Raw genomic sequence first — 21,779 nt, forward strand, 5'->3', positions numbered from 1 at the left:
TAAACAAACAGGGAAAAAAATTTAATCTAGGCTTCAACTTCCTGTTTTGTACCAATAATAAACATAGAAACAATCCTACAACTTCTAATAAAAATGCTCTATGGCGTTTAAAACTTCTACTTTTCTCATTTCCTGTAGTGACTAGCTGTACTGCTGTGCCACACAAAGCTGTTTATGAACAGAAACAGAAGTCAAAAATCAGTTTCCGGTTCAACTTCCTGTTTTAAACTATGAATTTTCTAGAATGGAAAAAGTAACAGATCATTGGTTTTGTTGGTTGGAAAATTGTCTATATTTGTCGTTACTCTGCTGAAATAAGCAGGTTTTTTGGGCAGCACGATGCTTCCGTCTATCAAATGACTAAAGGTAGATGAATACATTGAAATATGTTGAATTTAATTATCTTAGAGGATAGCTGTCATGCATGCCAGTGTGCTAATCGCTGAAATAACCATCTATGAAAACGTTAATGGCTCTTTTCCTTAATTCAGGAAGGGGCTAGCTGTAGTTAGCAATAGTTTATGACCTACACCTTGAAATCATTAAAGAGCTCAGTGTTTATGAGGTTCAAAGTTCATAACCATTTTTCACATTGGAGAAACAGCCAGTATTTTCATGTTTTAATATGTATGCTGTGCTTGGCACCTACATGATCTTCCCTTAATTGTTGTGTGTGAGTCAGAGCATGTGCTGGTCCTATCTTTGGCGTGAGTGCAGCTATACTACTGTGTGCTTAAAAACACTGATGTGCGCTGCTCTGCAAGTGCATCAACATGCATGTTTAAAGGTTAGCACACCAACTAGCAGAGCAGCAGGAAAGCTCACTCACAGTCTCTGAGGAAGAGAAGTTTTACGGAGCAGAAAATGTCTCTCCTTGTGCTGTGCACTCCGCCTTGCACACACACAGCTGTTGTGTACAAACCTTGTGTTCAAACTTTCTTGTTTGTGTTCCATCCCCTGGATGAACACAGACTCACTGCTAATAGCAAAGGTGGTGAAACCTGATGTTAGAAAAGCGTGATTACACTCAGCTGGAGCTGATGCTGACAGTTTACAGCACATAGTTGAATAAAATGGTTGGAAGAATAGTGACATTTGAACATGTTTTGCATAAGAAGTGCACTTAGCTTTGTGCATTTTAACCAACTAATGTGACTAATGTCTTCTCCTCTCCCCAAGGTTATGCTTGGGACTTGTGTAGTAAGCAAATCTGAGCAAACAGATGTCTAAGAACAGCTTAACAGCAATTAAAAGACAGAAACAAAATGCTACATTTATATGTGTATATAGTCCAATTATATGTATATACACCTACTGGAAGAGAAGCGTATTGCTTTTGAGTGCTCAACTTTTTCTGACTGTTGCTTTTAAGGATGTGAGCTAAAAAAAAACAATAATATTGTTCCACACACCAGATAATAATGTAATAAATGTAGCATAGAAAGAAACGGTCAACATTCTGATCCAAGGTCATTTTTTCAGAATAAATAAAAATCATAAAACAAATGTCCATCAGCCATCATAAATTTTAAACATTGTATCATCACATTAATGTTTGCTGGTACAATACCTTCTGAGCAAGGGTTTTACTCTTACTAATCATTCAATTAATCAAATCAAATCAAGCCAACCAAACACATTATTTAGAGAGCCCTTCTCATATAATCAAATGTAACACAAAGTGGTATTGCAGATGTTAAAACAAGAAACAAGCATGTAATTAACCATCAAGAGTAAAACCAGAAATTTACTAAGTTAGTTGAATATTAAGTATTAGACTGCTTCAATAAAACGTAAATAAAATGCTGAACTGAGAAAAAACACAATTTTAAAAGAGGAAACACCAGAGACAAGTACAGTATATAAACAATCTAAGATTTGTGGAATTATAAACTCTTAAACAGTTTAACATATGAATTAAAACATACAATAATATTTAATTTATTACTCAATAAAAATAGGGCTAAAAACAAGATAAAAGTTCAATAATATTAAAGGCATTCAGATAAAAAATGTCATAGAACAAACAAAGATAAACCAGCGAGGGAGTTGAGGAAGACAAAATAAGGTAAAAATATGTTTTAATGAAATAATCCTTCAATAAAAAAAATACAAAAATATACTGGAAGATTTAACATTTTTATTTGTAAATAACATTTCACACACATTACCTGTAATTTGTATTTTAGGACATTAAATGATGGTTGCTGTCTTATACTAATAAACTTGTGTATTTTTCATGTGATAGCTGCTGTCTCTGCATGCCAATGTCTGCATATGGAGGCAGTGATGGCTTCCCAGTTGACCCAGTTGATTGCAAGTAGTGAGCACTGAATACATTAGCAGTGATTAGTCAACTGGTCCTGGGGGGCTTGTGGCTCTAAGCGAGATCAAAAAGCAGCTTTGTCCATCGTTTTCCACCTCTATAAGTGAGTATCTATCACAGTCTGTGTTTCAGATTTTTTGCCTGTAGCCTAATTTGCTTCACTTCCCGTTGAAGTTCCTGTTTTTTTATCACAGCATCTCCAATACAGCCAGCTGCTGGCCGACCAGTGTGTCTATGTGCCGTTTGATGTGGGAGCAAAATCTCTAATCTGGATGCCTGAGCTCACAACAACTCACAGTAAGATAAACAGAGGCAATCCTTTTGTACATACTTTAACCCTCCAAAAATACCAGCAGCAAACATATGTCGAGACCCGGTTTTCCAAAGGGGACCGCAAACACTGAGCTGCCACATCAAATCAAAACCAAAACGCCTGACTGAAAAAGAAAAAACAAAAACACGTCGCACACATGTCACACAGCCTACTTGAAACTAATACAAATGAGCTGCTTTCAACAGCAATTCATTACCATAATGCAGGGGTTGTATGTTGATTTCTTTCCATTTCCAGTCCCTGTTTCGCTCTGTAATTACAGATTACAATCATATGAGTTACCTCTTACTGAATCCAGCGACAAAAAGCATCTACATCACTTCAAAGCGTGTTGACAGCATGTTGGAATGGGGCACACATCTTAAGAAAATTTAAGCGATTCTCATTGGAGAAACTCATGATGAAAAATGCAAAGAAGAAAATAAACATGTATCAAGCATAAAACAGCTATTTTTTCTTGAACCAGCCCACCTAACATATACACACTCCACTCCTCTGTCGGATTCCAGAGATGCGAAGGAGACATATGGTTGCCATAGCAACTATCTTTGCACGCATTTCAGTGCACGGGCGCATCTGTTTCTGTCCGGCCGTGCACAGATCTGCCCCCCTCGTACTGAGAGAAGCCAGAGAAAAGCAGTTGTGCTGCAGGCAAGGGACTGGACAGCACAGGAGAGGGCGTTAATAAGCTCAGGTAGCAGGTGGAGAAAGAGAAAGAAGAAAAACATTGGTGGCTCTTTTCAATCTTAATCATTGCACTACATATTATACCTCATTTAGATATAAAATTCTGTTTAAGGGTAAAAAATAGCTCAAAAAATGCAGAAATAAAAAGTAAAACAAGCCTTTTGGGTTAAAATAAAGCAAAAAACCCAATACAAGCACAATACCTCACAACCAGGTAATGGAAGACAGATTACAAGACCAGATGAGGGAATTTAACATTCCTGATGAGCATACCTCTGATCTTATCAATGCAACAACACTTCAGGTATTTTGTAAATAAAAGCACGGGAGAAATCAATGCCCAGGTTATTCATTTTAGTGCTCTGATGATGCACATCATGAGATTAAGCTTTAATCTTTACGCTATGGTGGCCAAATCATTGAGCAAAGCAGTGTCGTAGACACCTTATATGTTCAGACAACGTTTTATAGCGCGTTTTTGTTCATACTAAAAAAAAGTTCTGTTGTTTCTTTGAGATAACGGACTGTGCCATACACATTTGTATGAGAACTGTCACTTTAAATTCTAAATATTTGGCTATAAGGAATATATAAAACACTTTTTTGCAAAAGTATTCTGCAATGATTTTACTGATGCTTTGTAACGTGTTCAAACTACCTTTCTATACTAATGCAGATGCACCAATCAAGATTATGTCTGGAGAAATGCATTCAAAGTATTTCATTAAGCCTCCCTGCCATGAGTGGTTATTAATTATTTATACTAAAGATAGAGGAAAGAAAGCATGTGACACTGAAGTCGCTGTAAAACAGAGTTTTACCATTTTAAAACAAAGACAAAATTTTCAGAGAGTTTACATCTGAAATTATCTTTAATATTGTCTGTTAGTGATTAGGACAGTTAGCACAGCTAGCATTACTAAACCAGCAGTCTACAACGTTAATTCTGACATTTTCAAAAGACTGCTGACATTTCTAAAACCAGCATGTACAATGACAGATCAAACATAGGAACGTTTCTGTACTCCTTTCAGTCTTACTGTTTAACTGTTGAATGTCTCACTCTGTCTCTCCTAAAGCCACAGGTATGTCTTGGCATGTCGAAGAAAACAGTTTCCTTTTAATTTGCTTCTCTGTGGTTCATGTAACTATTTTTAAACACTTCACCTATACTGTATATAGCGGGGTTTAAGTATTCTTCTAGTACCACTCTCCACATCGAGTGTCGTCAGCGCAACCTGAGAGTGCCTTCAATGACTGAAAAAATGTTAAAGGTTCCAGTCATTCAGGGGTTATCAATCTAAAACACACCCAATTCCTGTCCTTATGCAATTTCTTGGTGCAATTCTACTAACTATCAAACAAATCTAAATTTTCTCCAACTCAAAAAGTGTTGGCAAACATTCTGTCTACATTAATTGGATATCTCTACATGAGTTTATTTTAGAAATATTGGTATTTCTCAACCTGCAGAGTACAACAAACATTGTGCAACAAGATCTCACGATATTAACCAAAGTGTTTCTCATCAAAGTTAAGCCCATCTCCTGAAGTGCTTATTCAGTTGCTGTCCCAATGTAATTTTATCTGCAGAAATGAGTTTAATCTATCACTATGAGCGCTGGATATAAAGATGAGAGCATAAAGCTGGATCTATGTTTGAGACTCTTGTGCGACAACAATCTGTTACATTAGCACTGACAAAGCCTCCAAAAGTTTTCAGTCGTTTGTGTGAAACGTCTCAGTGGAAAACAAAATGACAGAGTGAAAGACAAGATATCAATAATTTACAAGCAGTGAGCCAACCGTAACTGTCTTTACTGTTAGCTGCTTATAATGCTAAAGTTGCAATCTGCTTCAGAGCTTCCAATTTTATGACTCAGGCTTAGGTATCCACACATGAAATCCTGAGCCTGGTGTAGCTGGAGGTTTCTGTCTATATAAAATGAGTCCGTCCTTTCCACTTTAACCACGTTGCTGATCAGGAGTAGCATCAGAATCAAATATTTACATAGAAACTTATTTTACTAATTGCCATTTTACTGAGTCTTACTGCATAGTGATTTAAACTCACCTGCTTTTACAGTGCTTCAGTCCATCATAATGTAGTAACTCAGTGCATCTGGGCGTCTAGATGTGGGGAAGTCAAATTGCTGAAGTTCAAACCGGACATCAGAAAGGGTAAGAAAATGGATTTAAGTGACCTTGAACGTGACATGGTTGTTGGTGCCCGACAAGCTTGGCTGAGAAATTCAGAAACTGCTCATCAGCTGGGACTTTCATTTATAACCATCTTTCAGGTCTTTCAGCGAATAGTCAGATAAAGAGAAAATATGCAGTTTTGTTGATACAAATGCCAAGGTATGTGGAATACCCTTATTGAACACACAACACTTCGACTCTTTAAACAGATGTGCTACAGTGCCAGTCTGTGAAGACTAGGAAACAAAAAGACTAGACAAAAATTAGACAATAAGAGATTGGAGAATCTTCCCATGGTCAGATGAGTCCTGATCATCAGCTACATTCAGATAGTAGGGTCAGAATTTGGAATAAACATGAAAACATGGCTCCATCCTGTCTTGCATCAACGGTTCAGCCTGTTGGTGGTGGTGGTATAATAGTGCGAGAGCTATTAGGATCTTAGGACGTTTGGTCCTTACTACCAACTGAGCATGATTTGAATGCCAAATGGCCACGTCCATCCCCACTGACCACAGTGTACCTATCTGGCTACTCCCAGCAGGAAAATGCATTAAGTCACTAAGCTCAAATAATGTCAAACTGCTTTCTTAAACACGAAAATGAGTTTACTGTACTCCAAAGGCCTCCACATTGATCATATCTCAATCCAACAGAGCACCTTTGAGACCTGATGCAACTGGAGAATAACAAGGATGTGCAGCTGATAAAAATGCAGCAACTGTGTGATGACCCCACATCAATATAGACCAAACTCTCAGAGGATGTTTCAGATCCACTGCTGAATCAATGGCCATGGCAGTTTTAAAGGTGAAAACGGGTTCCACCTAGTAATAGCAAGGTGTACCTACGAAAGTGGCTGATGAATGTAAGTAGATGGAATCGTGTCAGTTGTTTTGTAAAGTGTTGTTTTAAAGTTGTTCTATATAAAGATACTTAACAACATTTTCAACTGTGCTCAAAGCAAGGCCACCACATGATATAAAAACATACAGTATGTAAGCACCATAGAGGATTTTATCTGTAGTCTGAAGCTGTTCCAGACTGTTAGAGGACAGCTGTTCTACAACATCACCATGACTGCTTTAGATCCATTATAAATGATGAATTGCTTGTGGGAAATTTTAAGAGCTATCTCACAAAATATTCACAATATTTATGAGCCCACAAATGTTTTTTTGTAGGTCATAAAAATAAAAAATAAAATCAGGTGATAACCTGCACTCCTCCAGGCGACAGTCAATGTCAGAAGTAGCAGCGGCTGCAGCAGAGTGTGGACTGGCAAGTAATCAAGTGTTTAAGTCACTGCCCTGCTGTTATCCATGCCAGGGAGGCCTTGTTAGGAGCTCAGACCTCCATCTGTCCACCTGGGAGGTACGAGTACTCACCCTTGAAAAAAAACTCATCTCAGCCCTCCCGGCTGCTTTTCAGCTTGAGTTATTACTTCACACACGCAGAGAATTCCTGAATGTAATCAACCGCTTCCTCTGTGAATTGTAGTGCAGAGCACCATTTTATTCCTAATATGTCACATCTTACAGCAGCTCTTGGCAGCTCATAGCTCATATGTCACAGTCTATTTCACATGAATGATGCAAAATAAAGAGAGGGTCAATAGTTACACAAGCCATGCAAAAAATAAAAAAATAAATATCTGCATATTTATCTAGAGATTAAGAATCATATTAAAATATGTTCCAGTATAAATCACATACTTAGAATTCCCATTGGGCAGAAATTCAGCAGAAGAGGCCGACAGGCGCAAAAGGTGGGTAGCGCTCTCTCAACCATTATTCCTAAATCACACAAGTTAAGCCCTGAGGCCCCCTATTGCTGCTCCACTCACGTATTAAGTCCTGGGCCGAGGTGCAGAGGTCCACAAACCCACCAGAGGTTGAGCCAACAAGACATGAGAGCCCAAGCCAAAACCGTGAGACGAGAAAGCAGATATATATCAGAGCGATGTCCTCGAGTGAACTGCTTTAATGTCCGCCCTGATTGAGGAAGGAAAGAGTGCGCCGGGGTTGACAGTGTTGTTGGCGGCAGTGGGAGTGTGGGGAGGGGATAGGAAGCTGGACCGTCATCGGGATTAACGAGCAAAAGGCCGGCAGTGAAGTTAACAGAAAACGGTGGTGGCACTCAAATGAGCTCTGAGAAAGCGGCAAGGGAGGATTAAAGAGGCACAGAGGGAGGCGGCAATGAGGGTGGGCACGAGCAAAGCTATCTGATTAATGATCTTAGCCATGTTTGCATTTTACAGCATCCAGCAGAAAATCGGTCAGACTGATAAGTTTTCCTCTTACTTTCTGGTGCCTCAAAAATCGTACTTACACAACATGCAGAAACACCATAAAATGAGCGATGAGCTGGCCAAACAAAACTTACCAGGGCAGTATGTGTCCAGGTCTGTATTCTTGGCAGTAGCAGAGGTGTGTGTAGGGGAGCCAACCTGTGATTGTGGAATGCGAGGGCTCTCCACAAACTTTGCTTTCCGCAGTGGGGCTGGGAGCAGAAAGCACACACATACACACACACACAAACAAACACATACATACATAAAGAGAAGGAGACAACACACACACAACAGGGACATGGAGGAGGACAAGAAAGAGAGGAGTGACAGGGGGGGGACAGAGAGCTTATGAACTTGGAGCACACACTGATAAAATGACAACATCCTGCAGGCTTCTCTACGAAGCTTAATTTTGTCTTGAATGAGATAAAGCTCAAGCATGAGTAAACATAGAGCATGGGCAATCAGGAAATGGATGTGAGAGAAACCAGCATCACACTCACATAACATCAGCCCACTGATAAAATCTAAAAATACCTACATACACCGTGTACTCTGGCCAACATTTACCTCAGAACACAGAAAAGTGGTCCAGTAAAGATGCACTTGATGGATAACATTGAGCAAGTGTGTTGTGTCCTTTTGGTCAATAATCACACCAAGAACGCCAGTGACGTCCATTAACACAAATCTGAAGTGTCAAATGAGAAATTTACTGCAGAAAAAGACGTGGGTGGTGGCCGTGATGTAATCGCAAGAAAAAAAACTTTGCTGCAGGCGGTTATTAACGGTTGTGTGTAAACTCTGAAAACAATATCAGCCATAATCTGTATTCAGTGCATACTCTAGGTTGTGTAACAGATTTTCAGGGCGATGTAAAAATCATTGCATGTTTTCCTGAATTTTTTTGAGAAGGAAGGCATTTAAAGATGGACAAGAATCTGTTGACTTTCAGCTTTATTGACCCTGACCGGTGACCCGATGGTTAAAAACTCAAAAATCCAATCTTTATCTGATTACCATACCAGGTAACACTAACAACAACTACACTCTTTGGTATGAGTAAGGTAGACCCCAGAGAGGTTCATACAATGATGATATATGAAGCACCAAAAGGACAAAAAGCTATTTCAAAGGAAACTATTTTCGACAATGCAGTACCTTGCGAAAGTACTCGGCCCCCTTGAACTTGTCAACCTCTTGCCACATTTTAGAATCAGAGTCAGCTTTATTGCCAAGTTCGTACATACAAACAAGGAATTTGACTCCGGTACACTTTGCTCTCTGGTTTTTGTATTACAGAATATACATATATACAAATATACACATATATAAATAAAAAGGTGCATTTGCAACATCTGTATGCTGTTGTTTTGTACTTTATTGAATGTTCATCAGAAAAACAGCCTGGGGGAAGAAACTGTCTCTGTGGCGGCTGGTTTTAATGAACAGTGCTCTGTACTGGCAGCCTGAAGGTAAAACTCTAAACAGTTTATGTGCAGGGTGTGTGGGGTCTGCAGAGATTTTAGCAGCTCTTTTCTTGACCCAAGATCTGTATAAATCCTGGATGGAGGGAAGGTCAGCCCTGATTATTCTCTCTGCAGTCCTGATTATTCGTTGCAGTCTGGACCTGTCCTGTTTTGTGGATGAGCCAAACCACACTGAGATGGATGAAGACAGGACAGACTGAATGATGGCAGTGTAGAAGATGACCAACAGCTCCTATGGAAGGTTGTACGTCTTGAGTTGCCTCAGGAAGTACAGTCTCTGCTGGGCCTTTTTCTGAACAGTGTCTATGTGTGAAGACCATCTCAGGTCCTCAGAGATGGTGGTTCCTAAGAACCTGAAGTGGTCCACAGCTGCTACGGTTGTTGAGGATCGTGAGGGGGGTGTATGGGGGTGGTGTTCTCCGAAAGTCCACCACCATTTCCACAGTCTTGAGTGGGTTTAGTTCCAGATAGTTCTGACAACACCAGTGTACCAGCCGATCCACCTGCTGTCTGTATGCAGACTCATCACCATCCTGGATCAGTCCAATAACAGTGGTGTCATCTGCAAACTTCAGGAGTTTCACGGACGAGTCCGATGAGGTGCAGTCATTTGTGTACAGAGAGAAGAGGAATGGGGATAGAACACACCCCTGGGGGGCACCAGTACTTATTGATCTGGTGCGGGAGAAGATGCTCCCCAGTCTCACCTGCTGCTGTCGGTCCGTCAGGAAGCTGTTGATCCACTGACAGGTGGAGGCCGGGACGTTGAGCTGTGTGAGGATTTCAGGCTTCAAACATAAAGATATAAAATTCAAATTTTTTGTGAAGAATCAACAAGTGGGACACAATCGTGAAGTGGAATAAAATTTATTGGATGCGTCAAACTTGTTTAACAAATAAAAAACTGAAAAGTGGGGCGTGCAATATTATTCGCCACCCTCAGCTGCAAGTCTCCTGGGGTCTCTATCAGTTTTCCACATCGAGAGACTAAAATTGTTGCCCATTCTTCCTTGCAAAACAGCTCGAGCTCAGTGAGGTTGGATGGAGAGCGTGTGTGAACAGCAGTCTTCAGCTCTTTCCAAAGATTCTCGATTGGATTCAGGTCTGGACTTTGACTTGGCCATTCCAGCACCTGGATACGTTTATTTGTGAACCATTCCATTGTAGATTTGGCTTTATGTTTTGGATCATTGTCTTGTTGGAAGATAAATCTCCGTCCCAGTCTCAGGTCTCTTGCAGACTCCAACAGGTTTTCTTCCAGAATGATCCTGTATTTGGCCCCATCCATCTTCCCATCAATTTTGACCATCTTCCCTGTCCCTGCTGACGAAAAGCAGGCCCAAACCATGATGCTGCCACCCCCATGTTTGACAGTGGGAATGGTGTGTTCAGGGTGATGAGCTGTGTTGCTTTTACACCAAACATATCGTTTTGCATTGTGGCCAAACAGTTCGATTTTAGTTTCATCTGACCAGAGCACCTTCTTCCACATGTTTGGTGTGTCCCCCAGGTGGCTTGTGACAAACTTTAAACGAGACTTTTTATGGATATCTTTGAGAAATGGCTTTCTTCTTGCCACTCTTCCATAAAGGCCAGATTTGTGCAGTGTACGACTGATTGTTGTCCTATGGACAGACTCTCCCACCTCAGCTGTAGATCTCTGCAGTTCATCCAGAGTGATCATGGGCCTCTTGGCTGCATCTCTGATCTGTCTTCTCCTTGTTCGAGATGAAAGTTTAGAGGGACCTCCGGGTCTTGGTAGATTTGCAGTGGTCTGATACTCCTTCCATTTCAATATGATTGCTTGCACAGTGCTCCTTGGGATGTTTAAAGCTTAGGAAATCTTTTTGTATCCAAATCCGGCTTCAACCTTCTCCACAACAGTATCTCAGACCTGCCTGGTGTGTTCCTTGGTCTTCATGATGCTCTCTGTGCTTTGAACAGAACCCTGAGACTATCACAGAGCAGGTGCATTTATACGGAGACTTGATTACACACAGGTGGATTCTATTTATCATCATCAGTCATTTGGGACAACATTGGATCATTCAGAAATCCTCACTGAACGTCTGGAGTGAGTTTGCTGCACTGAAAGTAAAGGGGCCGAATAATATTACACGCCCCACTTTTCAGTTTTTTATTTGTTAAAAATGTTTGACACATGCAATAAATTTCAGTCCACTTCACGATTGTGTCCCACTTGTTGTTGATTCTTCACAAAAAATTTGAATTTTATATCTTTATGTTTGAAGCCTGAAATGTGGCAAGAGGTTGAAAAGTTCAAGGGGGCCGAGTACTTTCGCAAGGCACTGTATGTCCAGTCGCACCATCAAGGGAGGGCCAGGGGGGAGCACGGCCCTCCCTGGTATAACATTGACGCCCCCACCACCCAGATGTGGTAGGTTTAACGACTAAAGATAAGTTGCCTACGCATAAGCAAACACACCTGCCTTTTCCGAATGCAGCAACAAACGGTGGTTAGAGTTTGTCCTGCTAATATAATGTTTCGATTTACGTGTTTACACTTAAATTAAGTGGTGTAATGAACCACTGGTCTGTCTCTTTAAATTATCTGCGTTTGAGCTGCCGGCCCAGTGGCACAGTGTATAACACAGAGAGGAGGATGAGCCTGGTAATCTGTATAAGGCAGAGTTCGGCATGCACTGCATAAGGTTACAATAGGTCCTGATCGAGCTTGTGATGTTATGTTATAGATTTATATGTTCTTTGCATGTTATTCTATATCAGTGTTTGGATGACTTTTAATGTAACTGTAGCACACAATACATGGTTATTTGCCTTTATTTTGCATTTTATGAGAATGTAAAGTACAGAATACTTGATAATGTTTATGTTCTGAAGGCAGGACTGTGATGCAGTTTTCGAGCTTAACACTAGAGGTGCGGCCGGTTTGTGAGTAATGTCAAGAACAGATGTAAACAAATGGTGTTTAAAGTGCCTGTGGCACCCTTTTCCACAAATAGAGAAATTGAAAAAAAAACATCTATATATTGAAGGAATTGGGCAGTAATTGACATGGTATTAGGAAAGATGTGATAAAAGACAATTGTGACCCAAAATAAGCATATTTCATTGTAAAATTTCCAAAGTCACCCAGAAATGACGTCTAAGGGAAAGTCTCCATTCACTCATTGTGTGAGCTTCAATGATAAACAGTTACGGTAGAAGCAAAGTTGCGTTAAAAACAGCACTAATATGGTGAAACGGTGCATTGCTGATGGTGGCAGTAATACTACGACAACAGCCGTTGGTCTGCACTACTTTCCTAAAGTGAAAAGGATCAAAGCTGCCTGGATCAGACCTGGAAAACTGACGAGAGACAGATGGGCTGGTCCCACCAAGCACAGCCAGTTGTGATCTGAGGACTTTTCAGCAAACTGCATCAAACAAGAAACCTCTGAATTTGTGAGAGAAATTATGTCAGAGGTCGGGATATCTAACAGACGAAGGAGAATGTTGGAGCAGAGTCTATAGCCACGTTATTCACAGCATCTGATGTGAAAAGATCGCCAAAGAAAAAGTTATTGTTTGCCGTTGTTAAACGGATCAAGGCTCAGCAGGTAAGAATATTTCCTTGTTGCAAAAGTACATTTCGTTAACGACAATTATTGTTAATTAAAAATCCAAAATTGTCAGTGTTGTGGGTTTGGTGGCAGGACCAAGATGCAAATCATGGCGAGGAGGCCGCATGGTGAGTAGATAAAGTTTAATAATAAAACTCAAGGTAGACTTACAGAAGGCAGGCAGGCAGGCAGAGTACAGGCAGGTTATCCAAAAGCACAAGTTCAGGAGGCAAAACAGAAAACAAACCACAAGGAGAAACTCGGGAAGACACCTAAGGCTGTTAACATAAGGAACCAGTGGGGAACAATGAAAACTAGAGAGCTTATAAACTGAGGGAAGTGGAGTATGGAACAGTGAGACAGGGAGGCAGGCAATCAGAGGAAACATGAAATAGGTGTGGACCAGGCTGCAGGGAACTGAGGGAATATGTTACTATTAAAACGGGAGCTAGAGAACGCTGAGACAGGAGGGGAAAACTAAACTAAACTAAAGACAACTCTAGGGAAAGGAAACCTAAACTTAAACACAGGCTAAATCTGGAAGGAACACTAACCAAAGCAGGGACAAGAGGAACTATACTAAAGAGCAAGGCTAGGAAAGAACAACTAATCTTAAGGGAAACAAGCAACTGGGTAAATAACAACAATACGGGGTCTAAGGCCAGGGGGGAAAAAGGAACTAATAAACTAGAAGAATGCAGCAAGAATAAATAATCTAACAGTAAACAAGCACAGAAACACTAAGCGAGAAACTAAACTAGAAAACCCAGAGAAGCAACTGTACTAATAATAACCAGAGGAGAAAACCATTCTAAGTAATAAATAAATGAGAAAGCAACCACCAACGGAACTACAGGCGAGGGAAGAAAGAACTACTAAACTAAGGGGCAGGAGAGAGAACAAAACTCTCAGGATGACAGAAGGAATAAACAATAATAACTACTAAACCCAAAGGAATAGAAACACCTAACTAAGAAAGTAAACAAACACAAAACCCAAAATGGCAGATCCTGACAGAAATTATTATTTTTATTATTAATAATAATTAAGAAATTATTATTATGATTTAAATAAGATAAATTACATGCACATATTATATATTTAAATAAATATTTCTCCAAAGATTCTAATATAAAATGCTGTATACAGTATATACTGGGTTATCTTCTCCGGTCTGGTCTGCTGCGAAGCCCGGAGGAGCTTCAAGAACCATACGCAGATCGCGCAGCAAAAGTAAGTGGTAAATGCAGTAGCAAGTCCTAAACAACTAATTCTGTGGAAGTTAAAACAGTCACACTGCTTAATTTTTCGTTTTTATGCATCCAGATATTTTCATTTGTTTTGTTCTACAATGGGTGAGTACACTGAGTGCAGCGAAGCTATATTTGTTGCTTGATTTGGTGCATTTAATGTTTAATTGTTCGGTTTATAATACCTTAGTTTACCCAGTAACTGATCTAATTGATCTAATGAAATCAATTGCTAATATATACACATGTACAGTGGGGAGAACAAGAATTTGATACACTGCCGATTTTGCAGGTTTTCCTGCTTGAAAAGCATGTAGAAGTCTTTAATTTTTATCATAGGAATAGGTGTATAAAAATGCAAATGAATTACTTAAGTCACACAATGTGATGTTCTAGATTTTTGTTTTAGATTCCGTCACTCAGTTGAAGAGTACCTATGATAAAAATTACATGCTTTGCAAGTGGGAAAACCTGCAAAATCTGCAGTGTATCAAATACTTGTTCTTCCCACTGTATATACAAATATATGTGTATTTATATATTCAGTGACATCTAGTCTGTCTTTAGTAAATTATTTTGAAAATCCGGATGTTGTGCTAGTTCTGTTTCTTGGTGGTGTGGTATGATTCATGCATATTGACTCCGGTCGTGCTCTGGTATCCTGCAAAAATAGACTTTGGTCAAATTAGATGGTCGTCTGCACATCGCAGCACTTGTGCTCCTCCATCTGATGAAAGCTGACTTTCTTCTCCTGACTCTGCTGCGTCTCTCTGTGATAGTGACTGAAACATATCTACAGAAATATCAGATTCTTCTCTGCTGTCTGCGTTGATGGCCATTGTAGCAGCTGTCAGTTTACGTGCCAGGTTTCCCCTTTGACATCATAAAAGAGCGCAACAAAATCGCAGAGGAGTGGTCTGGAAATGGCTTTTTAGTGAAATTTTTTACCATATATCTCAACTACTGTTCATTTCAGTGGCATGAATTAACCTTTTTAGATATTTTAATAATGTTTTTTTTCTTTCTATAAATGTAATCGGATTTATCATGAAAATGTGATGTCACCGGCACTTTAAGTGCACAATGAGAATCATCAGAAGCCAAATCTGGAACCGGTTTATGTAGTATCTTTGAGATTGTGCATGCATAAGACTGGTGATATGTGTAAAATATTATAAAAGAATATAAAAATACAACAAATACCAAAAAATACAACACATGGCCATAATGTTCTATGTAATCTCCTGATATGAGATGTTGTGATAACATAGTATTATAATTTGTGTTTTATTTGTGTATCCTGTTTTGTAGAACCACAGACGTGCATACCTGTCAGCCTTATCTGCTTATTACAGAAATCAGTAAAGCATCACCTGGCCTGATCATTGACTTGGGGTTCATACAGCCGTTTAACCAGTGCTCGCTCTACGATCACCACCACTAATGTCGAAGGCTTCTACATGTAGGCTGTGAAACTAATTGCTGATTTCTAGTCAGTCTGAAACATAAATTAGTAAAAACAAAATAAAAGACAAATGGTCTATGATAGTTTCTTTTTGTAGTTCCCATTCCTAGCATCTAAGATGGCAGGTATAAAACAGTCAGAAAGTGACAGAAAAACAAAAATGATTTATCGGCTTTTAAAAAAAAAAAGGCCTTACACTGAAGTTGGCTACCAACTCTGCTGCAGACATCAAATTTATAGCTTCAAAAATAAACAGTGGCAGTTATTGATAAGTGTGATATGGCACAACGCCCAGGGCATCATGGCCAATAAGGTGGCACAGGGCTAAGACAAAAAGATAAATATATGTCAGTTGTGCCCCAAACATGGGGGATGATACCAATTTTTTTATTATTAGCATGTATGCAAAATGCTGCATGTGATGGAAAACTAACACTGCATATCATGCTGAACGCACCATCCCCATGGTGACACATGGAGGTGACATCATGGGGTGTTTGGCAATAATAGACAACAGACCTATACAGATATATGGCCCATTAGACCATTGATGCTGAACCTTTTTGTATCTATTAAAACACAAAAAAGACCATTTAAATGCAATGTTAAGCCGGTAGACACAACACTGAAGATTCAGTTAACAGTTTCTGATTCAGGACTACACCCATTCTCCACTGCATTAGATCAACTTTGTTATGCAAATCCAAAACATTTGGACAGATCAAACCTGCACTTGATAATACTGAACAGAGTTTTATTAAAAGACAGTTTGTAATTCATGAAACTTTCATTCCATCTGTAAAACAGAGAAAAAGTCAAATTTGTTGCTATTTCTGGCATTAGGCCAATCTTAGATCGGGGTACAGCTTGGAAACTGTTTTACTTAAAGAAGTCAAAGGTGGACTGACTGATTCTGTGAAAACAAGAAGAGATGATTCTGCGCTTTCTATAAAATCATAATTCATGCGATTAGCTGAATGTATCATCGTCACACCTCTAGTACCTAAGATTTTGGTTTTGTCCCTGATAAAAAATAAAGAGAATTAAACTGAAATGACGCAAATAGTTCAGCTCATATCAACTATTTTTGATGTAAACCTTTTATTTCCAACCTCCTCTTTCTTTGTACTTGTGGGGGTTTGGTAGAGGTAACAGCTACAGTAAGCATAATTTACTCTTAATCAACTAATCTGGTTAAACAAGGGTTGTAAAATAGATTATGTACTGTAAGCTGCAACTGTTAACCATTATGGGTGAGTGCACATGTCCAAAGCAATCAGGTGGAGCAGCGCAGCACTAAACCAGAGTGCAGTGAGTAGGAAGTCATGAGCCGCAGCTAGAACATATGTTCGATGAACAATGACCGCACGGCTTCAACAAGCTCCTCGCAACTCCCTATTGGGCTTCATGTTACATTTAATGTCGGGATAATGTGTCTGCATGTAATGAATAGATAGAGAGCCATGCTTTCCTTATAAATATAAGCTGAATCAGAAGAGACGGATGGACATAGAGTACATGCTGTACAGAAACTAAATATTATTACTGCATACCAATATTATTACTGCCATCCTCTCTAATATAACAAAGCTGTAGATTTTCACTATTGCACCAAAGGCTTGCACACTTTTTGCATTAGAAAATTAGCTTTCTAGATGTGTCAGATTTATACTTTGTGACAACGCCGAGCAGAATGCTTCATTTTATCTAAACAAGAGAGCTTCCAGCCATATTAAAAGCTCTGCAGAGGCATGCGTAGACGCAGTCGTACTCGGTAATAACATCAGCATGAGTGCTCAAATGATCCTAGAGGCTATGTTGTCTGGGGCTTAAATGCCCCTGGTAGGGTCTCCCATGGCAAACAGGCTCTAGGTGCTGGGTCAGACAAAGAGCGGTTCGAGAATCCCTCATGATGACTACAGAATCGAGGCACGTGACGTCGCCCGGTATGGCGGAGCCGGGGTCCTACCCTGGAGCCAGGCCTGGGGTCGGGACTCGTCGGAGAGCGCCTGGTGGCCGGGTTGCTCCTTGTGGGACCCGGCCGGGCCAAGCCCGAACGAGAGACGCGAGACCATCCCCCAGTGGGCCCACCGCCACCACCTGCAGGGGGAACCCTGAAGGACCGGTGCAAAGAGGATTGGGTGGCGGACGAAGGTGGAGACCTCGGCGGCCCGATCCCCGGATGCTTAGGCTGGCTCTAGGGACGTGGAATGTCACCTCGCTGGGGGGGAAGGAGCCTGAGCTGGTGCGGGAGGTCGAGAGATATTGACTAGAAATAGTCGGGCTCGCTTCCACGCACAGCGTGGGCTCTGGAACCCATCTCCTTGAGAGGGGCTGGACTCTCTTCTACTCTGGAGTGGCCCGCGGGGAGAGGCGGCGGGCTGGAGTGGGTTTGCTTGTTGCCCCCCAGCTCAGCCGTCTCGTGTTGGGGTTTACCCCAGTGGATGAGAGGGTCGCATCTCTGCACCTTCGGGTTGGGGAGAGGTCTCTGACTATCATTTCGGCCTACGGGCCGAGTGGTAGTGCGGAGTACCCGGCCTTCTTGGCGTCCCTGTCGGGGGTGCTGGATAGTGCCTCTCCTGGGGACTCCATTATTCTGCTGGGGGACTTCAACGCCCACGTGGGAAACGACAGTGACACCTGGAGAGGCGTGATTGGGAGGAATGGCCTCCCCGATCTGAATCCAAGCGGTGTTTTGTTATTGGACTTCTGTGCTAGTCACGGATTGTCCATAATGAACACCATGTTCAAACATAAGGGTGTCCATCAGTGCACTTGGCACCAGGACACCCTAGGCAGTAGGTCAATGATCGACTTTGTTGTCGTATCTTCAGACCTTCGGCCGCATGTTTTGGACACTCGGGTGAAGAGAGGGGCTGAGCTGTCCACTGATCACCACCTGGTGGTGAGTTGGATCCGCTGGAGGAGGAGAAAGCCGGACAGACTTGGCAGGCCCAAGCGCATAGTGAGGGTCTGCTGGGAACGTCTGGCAGAGCCCTCGGCCAGGGATGTATTCAACTCTCACCTCCGGGAGAGCTTTGACCAGATTCCGAGGGATGTTGGAGACATAAAGTCCGAATGGACCATGTTCTCCACATCTATTGTCGATGCTGCTGCCCGTGGCTGCGGCCGTAAGGTCTGCGGTGCCTGTCGCGGCGGCAATCCCCGAACCCGGTGGTGGACACCGGCAGTAAGGGACGCTGTCAAGCTGAAGAAGGAGTCCTATCGGCTGTGGTTGGCTTGTGGGACTCCTGAGGCGGCTGACGGGTACCGTAGGGCCAAGCGTGCCGCGGCCCGGGCGGTGGCAGAGGCAAAAACTCGGGTCTGGGAGGAGTTCGGTGAGGCCATGGAGAAGGACTACCGGTTGGCCCCGAAACGATTCTGGCAAACCGTCCGGCGCCTCAAGAGGGGGAAGCAGTGCTTCGCCAACACTGTTTACAGTGGGGGTGGGGAGCTGCTGACCTCGACTGGGGACATTATCGGCCGGTGGAAGGAGTACTTTGAGGATCTCCTCAATCCTGCCATCACGCATTCCGTGGTGGAAACAGAGGCTGGGGACTCAGGGTTGGACTCTTTCATCACCCAGGCTGAAGTCACCGAGGTGGTTAAAAAGCTCCGCAGTGGCAAGGCTTCGGGGGTGGATAAGATCCGCCCTGAGTACCTCAAGTCTTTGGATGTTGTGGGGCTGTCATGGTTCAACATTGCGTGGCGGACGGGGGACAGTGCCTTTGGATTGGCAGACTGGGGTGGTGGTCCCCCTTCATAAGAAGGGTGACCGGAGGGTGTGCTCCAACTATAGGGGAATCACAATCCTCAGCCTCCCTGGTAAGGCCTACGCCAGGGTATTGAAGAGGAGAGCCCGGCCGATAGTCGAACCCCGGCTTCAGGAGGAGCAGTGTGGTTTTCGTCCCGGCTGTGGGACACTGGACCAGCTCTATACCCTCTACAGGGTACCCGAGGGTTCATGGGAGTTTGCCCAACCGGTCCACATGTGTTTTGTGGACCTGGAGAAAGACTTTGACTGTGTCCCTCGTGATGCCCTGTGGGGGGTGCTCCAGGAGTATGGAATCGGTGGCTCTTCACTAGGGGCCATCCGGTCTCTGTACAAGCGGAGCAGGAGTTTGGTTCGCATAGCCGGCACTAAGTCGGACCTGTTCCCGGTGCATGTTGGACTCCGGCAGGACTGCCCTTTGTCACCGGTCCTGTTCATAACTTTTATGGACAGGATTTCTAGGTGCAGCCAAGGGCCGGAGGGGGTCTGGTTTGGGGACCAGAGGATTTCGTCTCTTCTTTTTGCAGATGACGTGGTCCTGCTGGCCCCATCTAGCCAAGACCTACAGCATGCACTGGGGCGGTTCGCAGCCGAGTGTGAAGCGGCTGGGATGAAGACCAGCTCCTCCAAGTCCGGGGACATGGTACTCGACCGGAAAAGGGTGGCTTCTCCTCTTCAAGTTGGAGGGGAGTTCCTGCCTCAAGTGGAGGAGTTTAAGTATCTCGGGGTCTTGTTCACGAGTGAGCGAAGAATGGAGCGGGAGATCGACAGACGCATCGGTGCGGCTGCCACAGTAATGGGGGCGCTGTGCCGGTCCGTTGTGGTGCAGAGAGAGCTGAGCCGAAAAGCGAAGCTCTCGATTTACCGGTTGGTCTACGTTCCTACCCTCACCTATGGCCATGAACTTTGGGTCATGACCGAAAGAACGAGATCCCGGATACAAGCGGCTGAAATGAGCTTCCTCCGTAGGGTGGCCGGGCACTCCCTTAGAGATAGGGTGAGGAGCTCGGCCATCCGGGAGGGGCTTGGAGTAGAGCTGCTGCTTCTCCACATCGAGAGGAGCCAGTTGAGGTGGCTCGGGCATCTATACCGGATGCCTCCTGGACGCCTTCCTCGGGAGGTGTTCCAGGCACGTCCCACTGGGAGGAGGCCCAGGGGACGGCCCAGGACACGCTGGAGGGACTATGTCTCTCGGCTGGCCTGGGAATGCCTTGGGCTCCCCTCGGAGGAGCTGGAAGAGGTGTCTGGGGAGAGGGACGTCTGGGCGTCTCTGCTGAGTCTGCTGCCCCCGCGACCCGGTCCCGGATAAAGCGGAAGACGACGAGTACGAGTACAAGAACTGGTAAAATATTGTCCTACAACGGCCATATACTTTGAAACCTGTCACATTAACTTTTATAACTGAGATCAACTATTTAATTAATTTGAACTTTTTCTGCACCTTATGATGTGCATTGCTCATGCTTTAGATAATAAACACCAGCCTAGTAGTGTGTTGGTTCCCCTTTTGGTACAAAAACAGCCCTGATCCATCAACAAGCATGGACTTCACTAGACCCCTGAATGCGTGCTGTAGTATCTAGCACCAAGATTTTAGCAACAGTTACTTTAAATAGGTATTTCCAGACATTTCCACAAGACTTGTATGTTAAAACAAACATTTTAATCTGAAAAAACACTAAACACATTTCCAGATGACACCATAGTGAGTCTTAATATGTAAGAGAGCATTATGAAAGGTACAATTTTGGGGTCAGTTATGTGCTGCAGTTTACACTGACACCAATGAAGAAGCTGAGATGTAAGATCACCAAAAAATTGTAGAATATGAAAATGTTTTTTATAGGCACTAAACATTCAACAAATGTTAAGTTTGTTGTCTTTTTAGTGGTTAGGCTGGTTACAAGGAGCATGTAAAGTGCTGGCCAGGGCAACTGCCTAATAAAAAAAGTAAAGCTGTGTTAAACAAAATAGAAAAACATTAATCTAAACTAAATAATTTTTTTACACCACTTAACTTTCTATGTTGTTACTCTGACCATAAACGCTCTACATGTTCCTTTCTCATTACATTTTGGTGGGGCACTGCTCCAACTTCTATTTTCATTCATCCTCTGTGTAAATAGCCGCTCAATGCAAATGTGACAACTGTTTACAGATTCATAAAACTGGGTTTACATATACCTCTATGGTGTTTTAGAGTTTGGAGTTTTTTGACTTGGCTGAAGTTTGTTTTGCACTGGCCCCTACTGGACAGGCATTTAGCTTTAGTCTTTAAGACCAATTAATCTGAATTTAAACTAAATGAAAACACCAACAGACTTATCCATGGCATGTAAGATACACCTTCTTATAAACTTTAAGAAAACCTCACTC

General features: G+C 42.4%; 1 protein-coding gene across 10 annotated transcripts in view; it reads right to left on the reverse strand.

The window, feature by feature from the left end:
- Window positions 1–21,779, reverse strand: part of tanc2b (tetratricopeptide repeat, ankyrin repeat and coiled-coil containing 2b) — a 223,682-nt gene that overhangs the window by 63,926 nt on the left and 137,977 nt on the right. For 7 of the 10 annotated variants that reach the window (XM_047377855.1, XM_047377857.1, XM_047377853.1 and 4 more), the window contains one exon: window positions 7,935–8,051. The exons of the other annotated variants lie outside the window; for them this stretch is intronic. In XM_047377855.1, coding sequence (XP_047233811.1) covers window positions 7,935–8,051 — 117 coding nt within the window. The remainder of the gene's footprint in view (window positions 1–7,934; window positions 8,052–21,779) is intronic. 10 annotated transcript variants of the gene reach the window in all.

Source organism: Girardinichthys multiradiatus, chromosome 10 (assembly GCF_021462225.1).
Source record: "Girardinichthys multiradiatus isolate DD_20200921_A chromosome 10, DD_fGirMul_XY1, whole genome shotgun sequence".
NCBI classification, from domain to species: domain Eukaryota; kingdom Metazoa; phylum Chordata; class Actinopteri; order Cyprinodontiformes; family Goodeidae; genus Girardinichthys; species Girardinichthys multiradiatus.